This window comes from Notechis scutatus, chromosome 10 (genome assembly GCF_049901735.1).
Source record: "Notechis scutatus isolate UNSWTSFEM ecotype Mainland chromosome 10, rNotScu1.2, whole genome shotgun sequence".
Lineage (NCBI taxonomy): Eukaryota > Metazoa > Chordata > Lepidosauria > Squamata > Elapidae > Notechis > Notechis scutatus.
In genome coordinates, this window is record NC_142018.1 from 7,092,510 (window position 1) to 7,113,595 (window position 21,086).

At 47.4% G+C, this 21,086-nt stretch overlaps 2 protein-coding genes across 5 annotated transcripts in view; both read right to left on the reverse strand.

Annotated features, from left to right (window-relative positions):
* Positions 1–507: 507 nt before the first annotated feature.
* Positions 508–8,210, reverse strand: RAB39B (RAB39B, member RAS oncogene family). The gene is made up of 2 exons (XM_026674644.2): positions 7,977–8,210; positions 508–1,074 (listed from the first exon to the last, which is right to left on the reverse strand). The coding sequence occupies exons 1-2, from the start codon at positions 8,189–8,191 to the stop codon at positions 648–650; spliced, it is 642 nt and encodes a 213-aa protein (XP_026530429.1). The 5' UTR covers positions 8,192–8,210; the 3' UTR covers positions 508–647.
* A 5,124-nt stretch (positions 8,211–13,334) lies between these two features.
* The window catches only part of LOC113416622 (synaptotagmin-like protein 2), a 46,570-nt gene continuing 38,818 nt past the window's right edge, over positions 13,335–21,086 (reverse strand). For all 4 annotated transcript variants that reach the window (XM_087972047.1, XM_087972049.1, XM_087972050.1 and 1 more), the window contains exons 11-17: positions 20,678–20,847; positions 19,486–19,588; positions 18,833–18,994; positions 18,648–18,726; positions 17,548–17,647; positions 16,699–16,904; positions 13,335–14,723 (exon numbers count right to left, since the gene is read on the reverse strand). In XM_087972047.1, the coding sequence (XP_087828173.1) occupies positions 14,578–14,723; positions 16,699–16,904; positions 17,548–17,647; positions 18,648–18,726; positions 18,833–18,994; positions 19,486–19,588; positions 20,678–20,847 (966 nt within the window). In that variant the 3' untranslated portion in view covers positions 13,335–14,577. The remainder of the gene's footprint in view (positions 14,724–16,698; positions 16,905–17,547; positions 17,648–18,647; positions 18,727–18,832; positions 18,995–19,485; positions 19,589–20,677; positions 20,848–21,086) is intronic.

Consider the following 21,086-nt stretch of genomic DNA (forward strand, 5'->3'; position numbering starts at 1 on the left):
ACCCTACCAATTCAATTGGTGAGAACCTGAGCTATCAAATTCCCAGAAACTATTGAGACATCAAAATTAGAACTCCTAATAAAGTAATGGTCTCGCTGTTACTTTAGCGGCTTCTGCAATGTTTTAACTTTAATTTATATTGCAGCAAGCCTTTTTTTTTAAAAAAAATATTATTATTATTATTTCAGCCATGGTGATTATTAAAAGGTAACAAGCATACGATTTCTGGAGAAGATATAATTTCTCTTTCCCTTGTTCCTTTTCTAAATACGCTTCCTAATTGTAGGCGATTTGGACGATGGCTTCAAAAAGAAAGAAAGAAAAGAAAGAAAAAGAAAAGTAAAAAAGCAATGATAGATGAATCTATTTAAACCAGGGTACATAAAACCCCTTGATGGTGACTATCCCTACCCGGTTTTTCCAGACTCCCATGGCCTTATCTCTACCACATTAACATGCATCTGGATTGATTCGTACAGGGTGGGGTTATAGCCTTGTGGGCTTTTGTCCGCCAGCAGTCCAAGCACTTGGTGCTTTGCCTCCCGAATCACACCTTCTCTGCCTTCCCACCAAGTCTGTGGAGTAGAATGGAACCCGTTGGGGCGACTCGAGAGTCAGCCACCTTCCTCCTCACGGGAACTTCCCAGTTAGCACAGGCACCTCCGATCTGACTTCACCACTTCTTCCGAAGAATGCACGACGTTGGGCACAAAGCCGCTCTTGACCCCTTCCCAGCCCTCCTGGATGCTGATCTCCCCCCGTTTCACAAGTTCGTAGATGTCTCGAGTCAGGTCAGTGAAGGCCTTCTCCACGTTAATGGCATCCCGTGCTGAGGTCTCAATGTACTTCATGTCGTAGGCGAGAGCCAGTTTCTCGGCCTCGTGTCGGGTGACTTGCCTCTGCGTGTCCAGGTCGCATTTGTGGCCCACTAAAACAAAGACAATCTGATAAGGCTGGACGTGGGCCTTGGTCTCCTCCAGCCACTCGTGGACGTTCTGGAAGGACCTGCGGTTGGTAATGTCAAAGAGGAGCAGGCCACCGACGGAATTTCTATAGTATGCTCGCGTAATGGATCTGGAAGAGACCAAAGACCAAAAAGAGAGAAAGATCATCAGAAAGAAAATGCAACCACGAAATCATAGTTATTTTTCGGGCACCCATCAGATACAAATTGATCTAAAACAGGGGTCGCCAACCTTTTGGACCTCAGGGACCACCAAACTCATAATTTTAAATCCCGTGGGAAAATCCCCAAAAAAGTCTGCAGGAAAATTCCCCACCCTGTTTTCCTACCGATCAATCATTCTTTACTTGGGATTGTAGGATACAGTTTCCAGCTCCGTTCTCAGGGGGAGAGACTTTTGGCTTTGTGCAAGGAAAGCAGCAGAAGCAGCAGAAGTCTTTCTTTCTCTCCCCCAAACTCCGCCAGAAATGAGTCTTTGTGAGACTTGTCGTGCCGGTGCAGCCTCTTGGAGCAGGATGCCTTGCAGGGTCCCAAAGATTGATTTCTGCCAGTGTTTGGGGGAGAGAAAGAAAGACTTTTGCTGCTTTCCTTGCGTGCAGCCAAAAGCAGAAGAAGCGGAAAGAAGCAGCCCTTTCCACCACACAGGTTGTTGTGAATGTGAAACAAGGAAGCCTTTAATTCTTTCTTTCAAAGATTGTAAAAGTTAAATCCAAATTCCCTTCCTTTCTCAAGTTTGCAAATTCTCTTTGCTTTAGATACAACATCGCAACTATAACACATCCAACTGTTCTCATGAAAGATTCATGGAAGGCCTCCTATTGCTGTGCAGTAGTTCTACCACCATTCTTGGTCACTGAAAAGTTAGCTGATAAGAAAGGTATAAACTAGGTTAGACTTCCTAGGTAGGGTCCGTAAATGGCACCATGTCCCAAAGATGTTTTTTCAAAGGGCAACTGGATGTTGTCTTTCCTAAGAACTTTGTTCCTTAGGACTTTGTTTTTAGGACTTAGTCCTTTCCTAAGGATTTTGTTTTTCCTAACAAAGTCCAGGACTTTATTAGAAAAAAACAAAGGATACTTGCCTTTTGAAAAAGAACCTAGGCGATAACTATGACCTGGATGACTGAGAACGTCCATAGACAATGGCACCATGTGTTCAAAGATTGTGTTTTTGGAGACAAATATGTCTATGAACATGAATAGCTCTGTCCAGGTGATTGCTCTACAAAGGACCATTAATGGGACTCCAAATGTCATGCCTATTGATGTAGTCAACCCAGCCACCACCAAACATTCTGTTGCCCATGGAGGAATTGTCCAGTCATCTGGCTGGATGACTGAACAAGAATGTTCCCTGGTCTTCCTGCTGATGGCGAATCGTACAATTCATCTCTTCAGGTGTCCTACTCTAGATACACTATCAACCCTCTGGTCTTGCTTGAGTTAAAGGATTTTCTTTGGACCTTGCAGACATCTAACTTGTTCCTGGTTCATTCTGGCAGATATGTGAACATACAATCTCCCCTATTTGGTGGAATCTTGAACTGACCAGGGGCATGAAGCAGAGATCCAATCTTAGCACCACTTTGTCTTAATGGAATACACACACATCCTTTGTCACCTCTCCTCAACGGTCTTAGACAGATTTAAGACTGCCCTACTGTCTTCTAGCTTAGCCTGCTATTGGGAGTTGAAAGGGAGCAGTCATGAAAACCCTAAGAACCAATGACAAGTCCCAGGAGGAGAAAACAGTGAAGAACTGAATTGCGTCATGTAGCTTGTGTAAATATCCCTCACTTGTCTAGGATGTCAGCCGCTGGAGGGCAGGAAGTCTGAATTTCAGCCTCCTGGCTCATCCATTAAAGTGTTTGTTCTCCAGGGCCAGAATAATAACGCAATTAATATCCCCGTCTCAAGCATCTTCACCTTGTGCCCTCTTTTGGATAGCATTGGAACTCAAGAGAAGGCACAGGTCAGTTTTTCTGGTAAATGGGCCACCATGACATAGAATCCTAGGGCTATTCGTATCTTGCTGGCCTCTGAAAGAGACAGAAGTCTTCTGTTCCAGATCTTCAGAATTTAGGGCAAGGACTTTATATTTTTCACGACAATTGAGTTGACTTAACTACTCAGATTGCTTTTCCCCCAAGAAGGCCTTTATTAGATCAGGGGTGTCCAACCTTGGCAATTTTAAGACTTGTGGACTTCAACTCCCAGAGTTCCTCAGCCAGCAAAGCTGGCTGAGGAACTCTGGGAGTTGAAGTCCACAAGTCTTAAAGTTGCTAAGGTTGGAGACTCCTATATTAGATAGTTAGCTTTCAAATAACTGGTGATTCATCTCCCAATGCTTGAGTCATTGTCCCCTAATGCCACCATTCCAAAGGTTGTAGACCTAATTTCAGTGTAAGCAGTCAGTTGCTGTTGATCACCTGTTGATGCCTTCTCTTTAGTGTTTGGTTTCTGTTGGGACTTCTCGGAGAAGGTTACACTACCAAAGATGATACAGGAGTTGAGACTTCAACTCTGGGTTCTAGAACTGGCTTTCATGGATTTGCTTGAGCCACCCCAGTTCTGTTGGTTCTGTGAGCTTCTCCCTTAACTCTCTTGGCAGCACCAATTCGGAAATCAACGAAGCTACCAGCTTTTCAGTCTCAGATACAGCTGGGAAGATCCATTAAATGTTCTGGCTCAGGGAGAATCCAACTGATTTCCAGCATGATCTGGGCGTCTGAGTTGATTGCTTATCACTCCTTGTGCATCTTTCTGGAAAGTCATTCTGGAAACTGAAGGGGATATTTGCAGAGGCACTGATTGTGGGGTTGTTGAAGCCCAGATCCAGGATGAATACCTCTCTTAACTTATTAAGATCACCAGGAATATGTCAACATTATAGCATCTCTGGTGGGGAAAAATACAGGCTGGTAAAGCCATGGTTACCAGAGCTGGTAAAGCCATGGTTAGGCAGGTAGCCTTCCTCTCAACCTGAGTCCCAGAAAGAATGAACCATGTGCATCTCACATAACTAATTCTTCAGTTCTTGCAGGCTAAACAGATTCTTCATTATTTTTTGCACTATTAATTGAAAATATTGATTGAGGGACAGTGGCCCATCTCCTTGTTCTTCTCATTCTTTTTCTACTCCTGATACTGCCAGGGTGAATGTCCAATTCCTTCCTGGGTCTTTATTCATTGTCGTGTCGCTCCTGTTGTACTGGGCCTCATTCCCCCTTCCTCGGACATACCACTATATCCAGAGCTGCTTGGTTTTTCCACTGCCATTCTGTTGATAGAGGAAAGGAGAAACTAACTCATTTGGTTTTGACATGGTTTGATGGCTTCCATGCCGATGGCCTGCTCTGTTTAGCCTCTGTCATTATCCCAGTCACCAAAAGACCATCACTGCTGGGGCACTTAGTGTTCTGACCAAGGCTTCCTGAGACATTAACAAACACATATAAAATCCAAAACTCTTTTATTTTAGTTCAATGGCTGTGAATTATCATCATCCACAGCCCTGGAATGAGTCTTAACAGATTATAAATTAGTCCCAGGGACGTCTGCCAAAGTTCTTCGTAAGACATCTGATAAAACGCACCTTATCTTACATGAAGTGCTCTGACGACTGAAGTCCCAATTAGTCTTTCCAAAAACCAAGCGGAGAATAAATTCACCATGGAGCTCTCAGATTCCAAACCATCAAAGTGAACGACGTTGCTTCCCGCAAAGGTTTTCCTACCTTTGCACTTCCTTTATACCTTGGGGGAGGGGCAATCACCTCCCAGCATTACTTCCGAGTTGCCCCTTTTGTCTTAGCTGCTCTTGCCTTCTGGCAGCTCTGCACACATGCGCACTGGGAACAGGCTCCCCTTGTTCCTCTGCCTCACTGCTATCAGACTCTGGAGGCTCCGGAGTCAGCACTCCACTCCCAGATGGTCCTGGCCCCATCTCTGCATCGGACGCAGGACCCTCGTCTGAGTCCTCCCCAGACTTCCGGACTGGTCCCCGTTCTTCCCCACTGTCCGATTCTGCTGCCGTCTGCACAGGCTGCCGGCGAACCACAATACTTAGTACTGATCCAACTGCCAGAGAATCACTTCTATTTTTCCCCAGTATTTGTTTAGCTTTCCAAAGTTGGAGCCATTGGTGCTGCCCTGTGCCAAGTGGATTAGGATGCTTAGTTGCATTGGAAAGATGGTTGTCATCATTGCTCTGCTTCATCTCCTCTGGAAGATCTCTTGCTTTTTGGAAACTACTCCATCAGACTGGACAATTGCTGTGCTTCCAGTTCCTGGTCTTTGGCCGTCACCTGGTGGCTGCAGCCGGTCTCCAAACTTGCAGACATACCTTCAAATGGATGGGGCCATCAAACATTTGACGTTCACCTTCCCCCTTGCTCTTTCTCTCATTCTTGCTTGCTCTATATGGTGTAAGTTGGGAAGCTGGTATGGCAGGAATCTGGAATCTACCAGAAGAGATAGAACCACCAGGCCACTATAATTCATTGCCTTCCATGGTTCTCAAGAGAATGTCCAACTACCTATTGCAGTGGTTGCCAACCAGTGGGCCGGGGACCACTGGTGGTCCATGAGAAAATGTTGGTGGTCCGCAGAGAAATGTCACTCCCGAAACACCCTCCAAAGCAATTAATCCAGGCTGCGCTGGAACACAAGGCTGCGCCGCCCACATGGCCCACAGGAACACAAGGCTTGTGTCTCTTGCATTGCGAACAACACGAGGTAGTGAGGGGAGGAGGGAAAAGGCGAAAGGGGGGAATTTGCCCCACTCAACCCACGCAACTTGCCCAGCCACTGGGCTGCTTCTTTCCGCTTCTTTTGGCTGCACGCAAGGAAAGTATCAAAAGTCTGTCTTTCTCTCCCCCAAACTCCGCCAGAAATGAGTCTTTGGGACCCTGCTCCAAGAGGCTGAGCCAGCGTGACAAGTCTCACAAAGATTCATTTCTGGCGGAGTTTGGGGGAGAGAAAGAAAGACTTCTGCTGCTTCTGCTGCTTTCCTTGCATGAAGCCAAAAGTCTCTCCCCCTGAGAACGGAGCTGGAGATGGTATCCTGCGATCTCAAATAAAGAATGACTGATTGGTGGGAAAACAGGGTGGGGAATTTTCCTGCAGACTTTTTTTGGATTTTCCCAGGGTCTCTGGTCCGCGGGATTTAAAATTATGAATTTGGTGGCCTCTGAGGTCCAAAAGGTTGGCGACCCCTGGTCTATTGACTAAGAAAGGTGTAAGAAAAGAGCCTCATACTTGGAGCAGAGACCTATATAATGGTCTTGGCTTCTGTGAATTGAAGTGGACAAATCTTTTTTCTGGTTATAGCTTCTGTTTCTAGTTATCTGTCAGTGTTCTGCCAGACACGAAAATTTCTGAATAGCAGATCAAATGCCTAGATAGTCAGCTTTGAAATAACTGGTGATCCATCTCCCATGTCCCCTGATGCCACCATTCCAAAGGTTGTAGACCTAATTTCAGTGTAAGCAATTCAACTGCTGTTCTGGATCACCTGTTGATGCCTTTTCTATGAAGTTTGGTGTCTGTTGAGACTTCTGGGAGAAGGTCGCCTTACCAAAGATGATACAGGAGTTGATACCAGGGGTCTCCAACCTTGGCCACTTTTAAGACTTCTGGACTTCAACTCCCAGAGTTCCTCAGCTAGCAAAGCTGAAACTGAAGTCCACAAGTCTTAAAGTTGCCAAGTTTGGGGAATCCCTGGCCTTAGAGAGCCAGATTTGAAGTCATGTCTTGAGCGAAGGCTGACACTTTCCTCCACTTTTCCTTTCTGGTTTTTTTGGTTTTCAAGATGGAGCCCAAGAGAGGAGTCGCAGGTCCTCCCTAAAAGGTAGGGCTAAAAACAGAGGAGTTTTCTCCATGGGACACAAGCACACCTTGTCCTTAGAAGAGGTGGTATCAACCATTTTCCTTCTGGGATCTCTAGCTTTGCGACCAAGAATATTAAGCACTACCTATCTGGCACACAAGGCTTGTGGCATGGACCTCTTGATGGAGGAATCGTGGCACCGTCGTCCCTGGGAAGACTGAATTTGATTTTGTGCATTTACTTTCCACTTTTTTTTTTCTTTTGGAGAATTTGAGAGCAGGTCTCTTGTGGTAGCTCCATGGCTAAGATGCTGAGCTTGTCGATCAGAAAGGTCAGCAGTTCGAATCCCTAGCGCCGTGGAACAGAGCGAGCTCCCGTTACTTGTCCCAGCTTCTGCCAACCTAGCAGTTCGAAAGCATGTGAAAATGCAAGTAGAAAAATAGGGACCCCTTTGGTGGGAAGGGAACAGCGTTCCGTGCGCTTTTGGCGTTTACACTGAGACGTCTTCCAACAGCGCTGGCTCTTCGGCTTTGAAACGGAGATGAGCACCGCCCCCTAGAGCCAGAAACGACTAGACTATCACGGATGTACAAGGGGAAATCTTTCATTCACACAACATCCCTGGTAGGTAGGTTAGGCTGAGAGAAAACGACCGGTCCCCAGCCACCCAATGAGTTTCCAGGGCTGAGGCTGGATCTGAACCTGGGCCTGCCCAGGTCTAATGCAACCCTTTAAGCACGGCCTCCATGGTGGCTAGAACTTGGGTTCCCAAACTGTCAACAAGGCCCCCACATTGAAGAGGAGAAGGACAAGCTTGTCTTGAGACCCTGCTGCACCAAAACCTTAGGAAGGGGTGCACTTTGGAGGCGGCACCCCTTGTCGTCCCGTTCCCACCCACCCACCCCAAATTCTCTCCAGGTCTGGGGATCCTTCTGTGCAGGGCAAAGGAGATTTCTTTGTTGGAAAGCAAGTCAGGTCACTGCTTCTTGCCACAGATTTTGCCTTGGCGGGGTGGGGGGGGGGAGAGATTAAATCTGACCAGAGAGCCCCCAACTCCCCATTGACTCAAGGCAAGATGGCCCTCCTCCCCCAGGCCCAAGTAGGGTCTCTCCCTCCGAGCAAAGGTAGACCTCCTGCCTGCCCACCCCCCACCCCCAGGCGGGACCCAGCCCAGCCCAGCTCACCTGAACCTCTCCTGGCCGGCGGTGTCCCAGATTTGCAGCTTGATCCTTTTGCCCGGCTCGATCTCCACCAGGCGCGAGAAGAAATCCACGCCCACGGTGGGGTCGGAGACCTGGGCGAAGCGCCCTTCGGTAAAGCGGCGGATGAGGCAGGATTTGCCCACCGTCGAGTCCCCGATGACGATCAGGCGGAACTGGTAGAGCCAAATGGCCTCCATCGTTTGCTGGGGGCCGAGCCTGGAGAGACCCCCACGTACCACTAACCCCGACGCGGCGCCTTTCCCGAGCTCCGGGCGCCGCTGCCGCTCCTGCAAGGAGAGCCCAACGGAGCCGGAGGAGGAGAAGGAGGAGGAGGCGGGGGCGGCCGGACCCGGGCCCAACCCGGGAACCGCTGCAGCCGCTGCTGCGAGAGGAGCGGGGTCCCCGCAGCGGCCTGTGGGCGGCCTTCCTTCGCTTCGGGGGCGCCTGGTTCTCCTAGCCCGGGGGAAGGGTCCAAGCGGGCGAGCTTCGAAGGGAAGCCCGGCAAGAGGCTGGACGACCCGGCCCGACCTCCCTCTCTCTCTGCCCCCCGCCCCCGAGCGATGCGCTCACCCCGCCCGGCCTGCCTCAGGTGAAGGGAGCGCAGGTGTGTGTGTGTGTGTGTGTAGGGGGTCCCCCACCGTCCAAGCGCCGTCGCCCTGCCCGCAAAGCCCCAGGGACGCCCTCAGCAACGCCGCCCGGAGCCCCGCCGAGCCGCCGGGCCCGAGTCCCCGGCCGCTATACGAGTCGGCAGCCGGTCCGGGGAGCGGGACTCATGCTCCGGAGAAGGCGGGTCAGGCGGAGGCGCTTCCTTTTGGGGGAGGGTGGGAGGGTGGACGTCAAGGTCGTTCGGGGCGCTCCGGGGTCCGGGAAGGGCGAGGCGGCTTCTCCGGGCGCGGCTTCAAGCCGAGGGTCGAGGGCCACCTCTGCAGCCGGCGGCCTCCCGGAGATGCTCTAAAGATGGAGATGCAGCCGAGGGGAGGATGGCAGCGGCAGCGGCAGCGGCGGCGGCGGCAGCAGCGAACCGTCTGACTCATCACTGCTGGCAGCAGCTGCCGCCGTTACCGTATTGCCCCTAAGAGAGGCTCCTCCGCCTTCTGGCCACCATGGCTTATACCGTCTGGTTTAGAAAAGAGCCGGCAGCGGGAATTAGGTTCTCTCTGCCACTACTACCACCCCCACCCTGGGTCCCTTTGCCCCCCCATTGGCAATCATGGCCCCAAACCAGGGGGGGGTGTGTGTCTCCAACTGGAAGACTTGTGGACTTCAACTCCCAGAGTTCCTCGGACTTCAACTTCAGCTTTGCTGGCTAAGGAACTCTGGGAGTTGAAGTCCACAAGTCTTGAAGTTGCTTAGGTTGGAGACCCCGGGTCCAAACCGAGAGATATCCCCCCTCCAGAGGTGGATATTCAGCAGGTTCTGACCAGTTCTGGGGAACCAGGAGTGGAAATTTTGAGTAGTTCAGAGAACTGGCAAATGCCACCTCTGACTGGCCCCACCCGCATCTATTCTCCGCCTCCCATTGAGTCCCAGCTGATTAGCTGGGTCTTCTTTGGTTGCCCTGCACAGGAGAATGGAGCTGGAAAGCAGGTTAGTGGGGTGGGGAGGGACTGGGGATTTTGCAGTATCCTTTCCCCTGGAGGGGGTGGAAATGGAGGCTTTGCAGTATCCTTCCCCTGGCATGCCCACCAAGCTATGCCCACCAAGCCACGCCCACAGAACCAGCAGTAAAAACTTTTGAATCCCACCACTGTACCCCATGGCAAATGGCCCACAAATGAGTTTGACACCCAGGCCCCCTCCTGGCAACAATGGGGGGGGGAAATCTCCCTGCCCCCCACCTGCACTGTGCCTCCCAGCTGATTTTCAGCCCGTTTGAGGCCTTTTTCGGCCTCCCAGAGGCTTGAGGACAGCTTCTGCAGCCTTTGCAGGCTGAAAAATAGGCCCGTTCTATCACTTCCAGTATTACAGGAAGTGACAAAACTGGCCTATTTTCGGCCTGCAAAGGCTGCAGAAGCTGTCCTCAAGCCTCTGGGAGGCCGAAAATCAGTTATGAGGTGCACGCATGCTCAGTGAGGGAAGTTTGCCTGCGACTCGTGTGCCCACATAAATGGCGCTGCGTGTCCCCTGTGGCACACATGCCATAGGTTCGCCATCACGGATTTAGAGTCTTCTCAGTCTTAGGTAGCTATTTTGGCCCTCCCTCTCTGCACCTGCATCTTCAAGTCAGCATTGACTCCCGGTGAGAGCCTGGGCAACTGGTCCCTGCCGTTTTCTTGGCAAGATTCCAGAAGGGGCTTGTCAGAACTTTCTTCCCAGGGCTGAGGGACCCAGCTGTCTTTGTGCCTGAGACAAGACTAAAACTCAGGATCCCCTGGTTTCTTGCTGGCGCCTGTACCATCACATCAAACTGGCTCTGTACTTTGGTTCTAAGGTAGAGGGGAAACACTTAACTCTTCTCCCCACTGGTGTGGGACTAACTCTACTCCATGCCTGGGAGCTCAGGCTGATTGATGCAAAGTGGAATTCAGCGTGATGTCAGCTGTTCCTGTTTTTATATGGTGCCGCAGCACCGTAAGACAAAGCAGAATTAATGTGCTATTTACTTACTGGGCATAGATGCAGCTCCAAGCATAAATTGCCTCTTTAGTGATCTGCATTCAGCTTTGCAGGGATGGTCTGCTCATACTCTTGAGAGATCCAGTATATGGCAGTGATGGCTAACCTTTCCCACATTGGGTACCAAAAGTGCGCACGCTTGCCTGCACCCATGATGCAATGCGTGTGCGATGCCCTGCTCCCCCTGCGCATGTACATACGAATCCCTGGACATGCACATGCCTCTGTGCGTGCATGCCCCCCCCATGCCTCTGCGCATGCATACACAATTCCCCCGCATGCTGTATGCCCCCGTGCATGCGTGCACGTCCCCCATGTGCGAGTCTCCACCCACGCATGCACAGCAGATACCTGACAATCAGCTGGCTGGCGGGGGGGCACGCACATGCGCAGTGGGGCTCTTCTGGGCGACCTCTTGCATGCCGGCAGAAGTGGCTCTGCATGCCACTTCTGGCACACATGCCATAGGTTCGCCATCACGGGTATATGGGGTTTGTATCAAGCCAACAGGTCTTTCCAGCCATAACCCCCATCCTCTGCTACTTGCTTCCCTTGGAAACAGAAAGAGGGGGTGTCAAAACTGTGAACACATTTGGTCTAGTGGTTAAGGTACCAGGCTAGAAATTGGGAGTTCTAGTTCTGTCCTAGGCACGAAAGCCAGCTGGGTAACTTTGGGTTAAGTCACCAGGTGACTTTGAATTCTAGTCCTGCATTAGGCACTAAAGTCAGCTGAGTGATTGTGGGTCAATATACTGGGAGAGTGGGAGTTCTAGTCCTTCCTTAGCCTTCTTTCAGAGCCAGCTGGGTGACTTTGGGGCCAGTCACTCTCAACCCAACTCACCTCTCAGGGCTATTGTTGTGGGGAAAATATGTTGATAGGAAATGTGTGGGGGAAGGTGTGTTGACAGGTTTGCCACCTTGAATTATTTCTAAAAATAATAAAGGTGAGATATAAACAAACAACCAAATGACACTGTGTGGTACACATAAAAAGGAGGTGGGGCTTTGATGACAGTCACAGCCACTATCTTTCCTTTCGTTTCTGACTCTTCCCTCTCCCTCCAGAGAGAGCCCTTCTATTCAGAGACAGGCCCTTTAAACCTCGGTTGGTAGCTGGTTAGGTTGGTCACTGTTTGGGGTTTACAGGACATGGTATGTTTCATTTTGTCTCATCTCCCTTGGTTGAGGACCCCCCGTTTGCATTCCTTATTCCTTGCACAGCTTGCCATTTTAACTGGGCGTAAGTCTTACTAAACTGAACGGGCTTTGCACATAATTTCATTCTTAACTGTTCCACACAGTGGAGCTTTTATGCAAAGCTTTCTGAGGAACAATGGAGGGTGTGCACCACTACCTGGCAGATGATCAAAACTGCAACAATAAAGAAAAGGAAGGAATTGTTTTCACACTGCGTGGTCAGTGCGTTCGTTACAAGTCGCTCTGTGACATTGGAGGTTGAAAAATCCTAGGCTGAAGTCCACGCATCTTCAAGCTGCTAAGATTCGAGAAACACTTCTCCAGGGACTAGCCATGAAAGGAACAGTTAGCTTATCAGGCCCATTTACAACAAGGTGTTGCGGGTCAAGGAAAACCACGGTTAGCTTAGGAAGATTAGAAATAACAGAATAATAGAGTTGGAAGGGACCTTGGAGGTCTTCTAGTCCAACCCCCTGCTCAAGCAGGAGACCCTTTACCATTTCAGACAAATGCCTGTCCAGTCTCTTTCTAAAAACCTCCAGTGATGGAGCACTCACAACTTACAGAGGCAAGCTATTCCACTGGTTTATTGCTCTCACCGTTAGTTTAGATTTCTCCTTCGTTCTAGGTTGCTTCTCTCCTTGGCTAGTTTCAATCTGTTGCTTTTTATCCCCCTTTCAGGTTCTCTGGGGAATAGGTTGAGCCCCCTTTTTTGTGACAACCCCTAAAATATTGGAACACGGCTTCCACGTCACCTCATCCTTCTCACTAGACTAGAAATATCCAATCCTGCATCTGTTCTTCATATATTTTAGCCTCCAGCCACGTAATCATCTTTGTTGCTCTTCTCTACACTCTTTCCAGAGTCTCAACAACAACTTTATATTGTGGTGACCAGAACTGGATGCAGTATTCCGAGTGCGGTCTTAATAAGGCTTTGCAAATCCCAAAATTTCAAAGTTGCCCAATAAAATGCACCATGTTGGACAATGGGCTCTCAAGATGTATTTCCTATTGGCAATGTTGATGCAGAAATGGGGACAAAAACCCAATGTCCCTGGAAGGCATATATTGCATTATTTAAGGTTAATATTCTTTTTAACTTGTAACAATGTAATATATCCCTATTAAATATTGATGCTAGTCAGATTGCATATTAATGTTAAATTATAGCATCCCCCATTGATCTATTGCATTCCACAGAGCTTAATTTCAGTTAATTCAATTTAAATGAAGCAAAACATCGACTAAGAATTCACCGATGGGCTTTACGGTTATTCAGGAGGAAAACCCACAATCCAACTTTTAGGGATATAAGGATGTAAATTCTCAGAAAGATGGCCAACCTACTCAGTTGCAGCAAAAATCACCAAGACCCTTGTGTCAAAAGGTTGAATCATGACAACTGGACCAATCTTTAACAAACCTTTAATAAAGATTAAGAAAGATTGGTCCAGTTGCCCTGAATCAACCATTTAACACTTTTGGTCTGGATGATTGAATCTTTATTGACACACACCAAGACACTTTTGTCATCTTAAAGACTAGCGCATTTATTATGGCATGACATTGTATGGACTTTAGTCCATTTCATCAAGATACATAAAGTAATATCCCAAGAACAGGTTTTTTTTTTTTTAGATAACCACAGTTCACAAGGCTGGGTTGTAGGAGAGAGAGGAATAGTAAACAGCTTGAACTATTTTTTTAAGTGTGCTTAAAAATAATGGCCAGCAGAGGCTGACCAGGCATTCATTAAAAAGAATTTCCAGTTCACAACGAGCAGATTTATCACAGCCAATGCATTTTAAAAAACCCACAGCCTGATAAAATGCTACCTTTAGCTTTGAAATCATCCTGAAAAAGAATGTTCTGATTTAAATTGCAAGTGGAACGTTAAAATCCTTCTAAATAAAACTGAAGAGCCTACAAGTTCTGTTTTCCTCTCCGAGTTCCTCTATCACATACGTCTTGTTATCCCTTCACTCACTTACCAAAAACCAAATGTCCACCAATTGCCAGAAGCTCTGACAGATGACTGGCTTGTTCTCTTGGGTTCCAAAGAGTTAGACGTGAAATCATAGGAGGGAGACCCTGACTGAATTTCAGAACAAGTTTCATAACAGTAAAGAGCAGCGGAAAGAATTATCAAGAGACCTCACCATCATTGGAGCTGTCCAAGGTGAGGATGGACAGCCATCTGCCAAGAACACTTCAATCTTGGTTCCTCCAATGAACAGGCTTGACCTAGAAGACCTTGAAGGGCTTGTTAATGTCCATGATTCCATCCAGATGCTTAAGATCATCACCTAGACAAGGTCTCCTTCCTCAGGTTAGGATAAAGTCATTCATCTCCAACAATTTCATTTCATCCCAGTAGAGAGTTTTTAAGAGGTGCACAGTGAGTTTGTTGGTGGAGGCTTCTGCTACCCGCAAAGTTTAGTTCAGTTTCTCATATGCAGAAAAGCAAAAAGCGATTGCATTATAATTTAGCTCCCCCATTCTCTCATCTCCACCTCTTCAAGCCTTGCCTTTTGGCTCTGAAGTCAAAGAACATCTGCACCACTGAGGTATGGTGTAGCTCTCCCATGTCTTATGAGTAAAAACGAGGTGTGACATTAGCACCTTTCCTCTTGAAATCTTTCTTTGGCTCAGTGGCCTCCTTAATTTTTGGCTCCCTTGAAGTAGCTTTTGAACTCTTATGTACCTTACAACAAACCAAAGCTGGCCTCTGCGTGTTCTCCTTGCCACGTAGCTAAACCCCAAGTGTTCACTTCAACTTGCTTTTCCCAGCCAAGGAGCGCAAGAGGAGTGAGCCTTCGATCCATTCATTGGGCGTTGACATCATTTCCTGCCAGAACGCTACTTCCTCTTGTGTGGAATCCATCCAGTCGACAGCAATTCCATAGCTGAAGCCTGGCCCAAAGCAAGAAGCAATAAAACACTTTAGAAAGGATGGTCCAGCATGCAAGTTCAACTCCCAAACATTCCTCTTTGTGGGTCCAAACTAGGCAAGACCACATTTGTGTTCTGAGTCATGGGTGGATTTTGTGAAATAAACAAATTGCCATGGTAGTTGCAAAAGGGGCAGATGGTAGCTGGTTTGAATCCTTTACTCTTTTGCTAAACCAAATTAAGCTGCCTTAGTGTTCTATTTGCATTGGGAAAAACCCCAGCACTCTAGATGGGTCAAGTCACTGCTCAGCTGACGTACCAAATAAATGCCCCTTCCCCTCCACCCTTAAAAGAGACTTGCCTGCCCATCTCCAGCCCTGCCCTAAACCTACGTCATTTCAAAATTTGCCACCAAAGTGTAATTTGTAATTTGACATAAGGTGAAAATTAAACTGATATTGAACTCATGCAAACAAATTTAGCTGAAATGGGTTGGTTTGGTTTGGTTTGAGTTGGGTCTTCCACTAGTGGTGCCTCCAGCTTTTATCTCAGCTGAGTTTTGGGAACTGTGTCCTCCAGCATGATACAGAGTGTAGTGGTAGCATTAGCACTCGGACTTATATACCGCTTTACAGTGCTTTACAGCCCTTTCTAAGCAGTTTACAGAGTCAGCATCTTGCCCCCAATAATTTGGTCCTCATTTTATGGATGGAAGGCTGAGTCAACTTTGAACATGGTGAGATTTGAGCTATCAAATTTCAGGAAGTCGACAGTCAGCAGAAGTAGACTACAGTACTGCACTTTAACCACTGCGCCACCGTGGCTCATGTATAAGTGTGATGCAGTGGTTAATGCATTGGACAAGGAAAGGGAAAACCCAGGTTCTGGCCCATTCTCAGCTACAGGAGCTCACTGAATGACTCTGGACCACTTATTCCATTGTGAGGCTAAAATGAGATCCCTGTGCAACTGCTTTTAGGTTCTGGAGAACAAGTGGACTATAAAACCCAACAGTAATCAGATAGAACTAACCTCAGCCTTCCATCTGAACGGAATCCTGTGTTCCTTTGCTAAATGTCTGTGCTCTTAGTGCTTTCTATCACCTCTGATCATCTATCCCCATATAGCTTCTCACTGCAGAACTTTAGCCTGTTGCCATTGCAAAATTATATTTTTCAATGGCAAAATTATATTTCTGGAGAGATGATCTCCTTCTCTCCTGGATTAGTTTCCATCCATTGTTTCTTGTCTTGCCTTCTAGTGGCAGCCCCTCTGTCATGTCACTCCCATAGTCCTTCTTTTCACTACACTAAGCAAACCCAATTCCTGCAACCGTTCTTCATAGGTTTTAGCCTCCAGCCCCCTAATCATCTTGGTTGCTCTTTTCTGCATTCTTCTCCAGAGTATCTACAGCTTCTTTTTTCATAATATGGTGACCAAAACTGATGCAGTATTCTAAGTGTGGTTGTCAGTATTCCGGCAGTTACACCCCCCCCCCCATTTAAAACATGCGTCTCGAGCCAAACTTCCAAAACTGAAAAAGGGTTTATTGGGAGTTAAACTGTCTGGCACTGCCTGGGTGTAGCCGACTCTGAGACACATCATTCATTGTCACCTTTGACCCTGGTTTTCCCCACACCCCCTGGGTGTATCGTAATTCATATTCTCCAATGGGACACATCCATAGCCAAGAGTCATCAATCAGGCTCTCCAGTTAGAATTTTGCACGGCAGAAACTTCAGTCACCTAGTTACTATCTTTGAAAACATTTATGGAATGCAGTTTCGGTTTTGCAAGCGGCTGCAACTGCTCCCCCCTCCCTTTCGGTTGGCAACTCTAAAAAGGCCAGAGAAATATTTCATGAGTTGACAGTGGTCTTACTAAGATTTTACAAAGTGGTGCTAATGCTTCACGTGATCCTGATTCTAACCCTGTTAAGGCAACTATCACGGGAGAATGAAACAAAACAAAACAGACAGACACACCATTGACTTACCAGTGCCGAGTCCTAGTCGGATCCCTCCGAGAAAGTGATTGGTCAATTTTTCATGATCCCAGATTGTCAGTTCCACACAGGCATCCTTCAGATCCTCCGTGTGAAATCCATCATATACAATGGTGTGGTTGAAGACGGGGTTCGAGTCTCTCTTGATAATTCGGGTTTTCTGGTAACTTTTCTTGCTGGTGTCTGGGAGCACGTAGCTTTTTTAAAAAAAAAGAAGCTGGCATTTTAGCTTTGGTGGAACACCCACAGTTTTCTCTTCTTCCTGATATTTAACATTTTTTTTTGCTGTTTCCAAAGTGCTATAAGGCTCCTTTTGCAACAAGACTCCAGCAACATAATTATTAACCCCTTATATCAGTGATGGCGAACCTTTTTTGTTGTGGTTTGCCAAAAGCGCATGCACGTGCCGGCACCCACAATGCAATGTGTCCTGCCCTCTGTGCATGCACGTGCAACACCCCCACCCCGCCGCCTTATCTGCACTGCGCATGCATGCGCCTCCCAGCTGATTTTCGTCCAGTTTGAGGGCCGTTTTTGCCCTCCCGGAGGCTCGAGGAAAGCCTCTGCAGCCTTGGGAGGCTGAAAAACAGGTCTTCCAGAAATACCGGAAGTGCCTGTTTTCAGCCTCCAGAGGGCCTCTGGAGTCTGGGGAAGGCCATTTTTGCCCTCCCGGAGGCTTGAGAAAAACCTCTGAGGAAGTTCTGGTCCATTCCAGCACTTCTGGTATTTCTTTGCTGGCTGGGGAATTCTGGGAGTTGAAGTCTGCCAGGCGTAAAATTGCCAAGGTTGGAGGCCCCCGAGTCGGAGGAAAGATCAGAACCCCACAAAGGGCACACCTACCATTTCACAAAGGAATCTACTCCAGAAGGGCGTAACTGTGGCAGATCTTTGGTATCCTTCACCCAGATATGAACCTCTCCAGATGGGGGATTTTTGCGGCCTGCCATGATGTATCATGAACATGGAAAGCAAATAAGGAATACAAGGACATCCATAATTTAAAGGATATTACAATACAGGTAATTGAATCTAACTCATTTCCCCCCCAGTCCACTTCCCTCCCAGACTTTGAGGCATTTCAGTCCCTTGAATTTCCAGTCCGCATGGCTATTGTTTGGCTGGAGGGGTGCGGTGGCCTAGTGGTGGAGCTCTCACTTCATAATCAGGAGGTTGTGAGTTCGATCCTAGATAGAGGCAGATATTTCTCTCTCTGGCCACAATGGGAATGTGTCTACTGAACAAAACTCCACACTGGTGACAGGAAGGGTATCCGGCCAGTAAACACTCTGCTAGCTCCATTCCGTTCCCTAGACTCCACCCCACAAGGGATTATGGGGTTGTTAATAGAATAGATGATGGCTGTTGTTTGGGTATAATGGACCTCCCTATGTTCTCTATAAATTTTGACACTGAACATAACTGACAGTATCTACTCCAACTACTTGTTCTCAGATAGAATCCAGAAGCTCCAGCTTTTTTTACCCTTCTTATATTGCGTTCACCTAGTGAAATTATGAGAGCTTGTTGTACACACTCTCCCAATGCGACTGCAACACAGTGAGGGGCTTAGATCATCACCAAATGTCTATAGAGCATCCATTTATTAGAAGACAAAGTGGTAAGGACAATTTCTGGCTACTTTCGGTCCACCAAGGCAGTTGTGGATACCTCCAAATTGTACATACATTTTTAAAAATTTGTAAAGAATGTCTATGTGGTTTTGATAGGTCACAGAAAGCATTTCTGGAAATAAAAATGGAGTTTCCCACACAGCATATCAGCTTTCCATTTATTTATTTGCTTCTCTGAATAAAATAACGATAGAAGAAGGACCTCAGTTTGCTTAGCAGTACCACGAGCTCTATATTGTCTATTTCTGTTCTGATAATACCCACTGAATTTCTGAAAACAATTGAGGTGAGGGGTTTGGGTTCTTTTACCTAGACTTCCTGGTGGCACGTATTTGATGGAAAGATTGATCACCCCTCGATGGTCAACGCCATTGATGGCGGAGAGGCTCTGGAAAAGAAAAGGCAAATAGGCAAAAAATCAGGAATGACCACAGATGGATCAATCACCAAAGATATCAACTTCTAAAGCAGAATATCAGCTGAGCTGCGCTTACCCGTGGTTTGAGCATGTACCAATTTAACTTATTGTTGCTCCAGTCCCAGCTGGCCAAGTCAATTTCCATTTCGCCTAAGAAACTGTTCCTTCCCAAGGGATCGTTGTGCCACACAGACAGGTTCAACTTTTGAATCAGCAAAACCATTTTCTGTATTTTATACTGGGGAGAAGGCGAAAGGAAAATGGGTACACTTAAAAGCCACCTGTAGCTTCATTGTGGGAAACAGCTTAGAAATTAAGGCGTAAAACCCATGAATTGGGTATGGCTACCTTAACGAAAAGGACCGGAGTGACATCATAGCAGTATTCCAGCATTTGAGGGGGTGCCACAAAGAAGAGAGGGGTCAACTCCAAAGCACCAGAGGGCAGGAGAAGAAACAATGGATGGAAACTAATCAAGGAGAGAAGCAACTTGGAGTTGAGGAGTAACTTCCTTATAGCGAGAACAATTAAACAATGGAACAGCTTGTCTTCAGAAGTTGTGTATGCCCCAATAACTGGAGGTTTTTAAAGAGGAGATTAAACAGACATCTGTCCAAAGTGGGATAGGGTCTCCTCCTTGAGTGTGGGTGGGGGAGGGGAGTTGGACTAGAAGACCTCCAAGAGTCCTGTTATTTTTAATCTCCCTAAGCCAACACTGGTTTTCCTTACCCGCAACACCTCGTTGTAAACGGGGCTGATCGTTCTTTTCTTCACTGATGTCTTTCTCTTACCCATCCTTGCCTTATCTGGAAGCAGGTATGTTTTCACGTACCTGGAAAGAGATGTCCACTAAGTGAAAAATTCAACCGATCAGTTCTGGGATATCAACCAGAGATGATCTGGCTTCTGCATTCCGACGATTCGATGGGCTTGGGGACAACTCTGGACAAAAGCTACGATCGCTTATTTTTCTAACCCGAACGTTTCTGCTAAAGTCATTCAAAGTTTAAGAGGGCCAGGTATGTTGGTGAAAAAAAACCAAGTGCCTGTCTTTAAGTTGTTGAAGCTGTTGTGTCCTCTGGAAGATGATTCCTTGCCAGATCATCCTTGCATGAGTCTGCTTGCCAAATCCATTCATTTCACGCGGAGTCCCAATACAGTCTAGGACAGCGGTGGCTAACCTTTTGGGGCTCCTGTGCCAAAAATTGTGTGCGCGCTTGCATGCCAGCACCCAGAAGGCAATGCGCGTGCCCCCCCAACACCCCCTGCTCATGCGTGCGCAATCCCCTGCCCCCTTACCTGCACTGCACCTCCATGCTGATTTTCAGCCTGTTTGAGGCCTTTTTCAGCTTTGAAACGGCCCTATTTTTCAGGCTGCAGAGGCTTTCCTGAAGCCTGGGGGGCTGAAAAAGTCCTCAAACCAGGCGAAAATCAGCAGAAAGGTGCACGCATGTGCCGTGAGGTAAGTTTGCCTGCAGCTTGCGTGCCGGCACAAATGGCTCTGCGTGCCACCTGCGGCACGCATGCCATAAGTTCAGCATCACGGGTCTAGGATAACTAGCTGCGGTCAACGCACCGCCGCCACACATCACTGCAGGGCATTTCAATGTGGGACAGCTCGAGAGAGGGACACGGGACTTGCAGAGGGCCTTGTTCTGCTTTCGGTTCAAGGTGCAAGTGGCGAGTTGGCCAGGATGAGTTGGCAGGGATGAGATGACTGGGCCAAGTGGGTCAGAGCAAGTTGGCTACAATGAGTTGTCCTGTTCTGTCCAGCAGAACTGAGGTAGAAGTAAAATTATTGGAGGATTCTCTGGCATCAGGATATTTCAAATCAGATTCCAGACAAACAAACAATGCTTAACAAAAAAATCAGGACAGTAGATATTGCTAAGACTTTAAAAAAAACAACAACTTTACTTACGGATCTGTCCTTCCTTTCTTTTCATCCACAATTGCCAAGTCTTTGCACTGGGAAACAAAAATTTGGAATTCTTGGTTCTTCTCATCATAATCCAAGGCAAACTGGACCAACCCCTGAGCATCGACACTCCCAAAATCACCACTGTACACACTCAGGACACTGCCACTCACCTAGACAAAGGAGAAGACCATAAGGATATCTTTGAGTACAACCCAGAAAGTTCACCAGATGTTTAGCAAGCCTTCATCATTTAAGCATACTCTCTTGCTTCAATCAGAAGAGAAATGTTCTATCAAAGACTTAAATCTTGAATACATCTTGTTCAGAATTTGATCAAAAAAAAATCTAAACTTTCTCAAATTCAAATTCAACCCTAACCTCTGAAAACTATGAGTTGCTGCCATTTTTG

What these genes read in the sequence shown, in the direction of transcription:
- RAB39B (XM_026674644.2), bottom strand. Translation starts at nt 8,191, where the DNA reads ATGGAGGCCATTTGGCTCTACCAGTTCCGCCTGATCGTCATCGGGGAC. An exon ending in GCCGGCCAGGAGAGGTTCAG is followed by an intron (nt 1,075 to 7,976) that starts GTGAGCTGGGCT and finishes GGTCTCTTCCAG; the next exon opens with ATCCATTACGCGAGCATACT.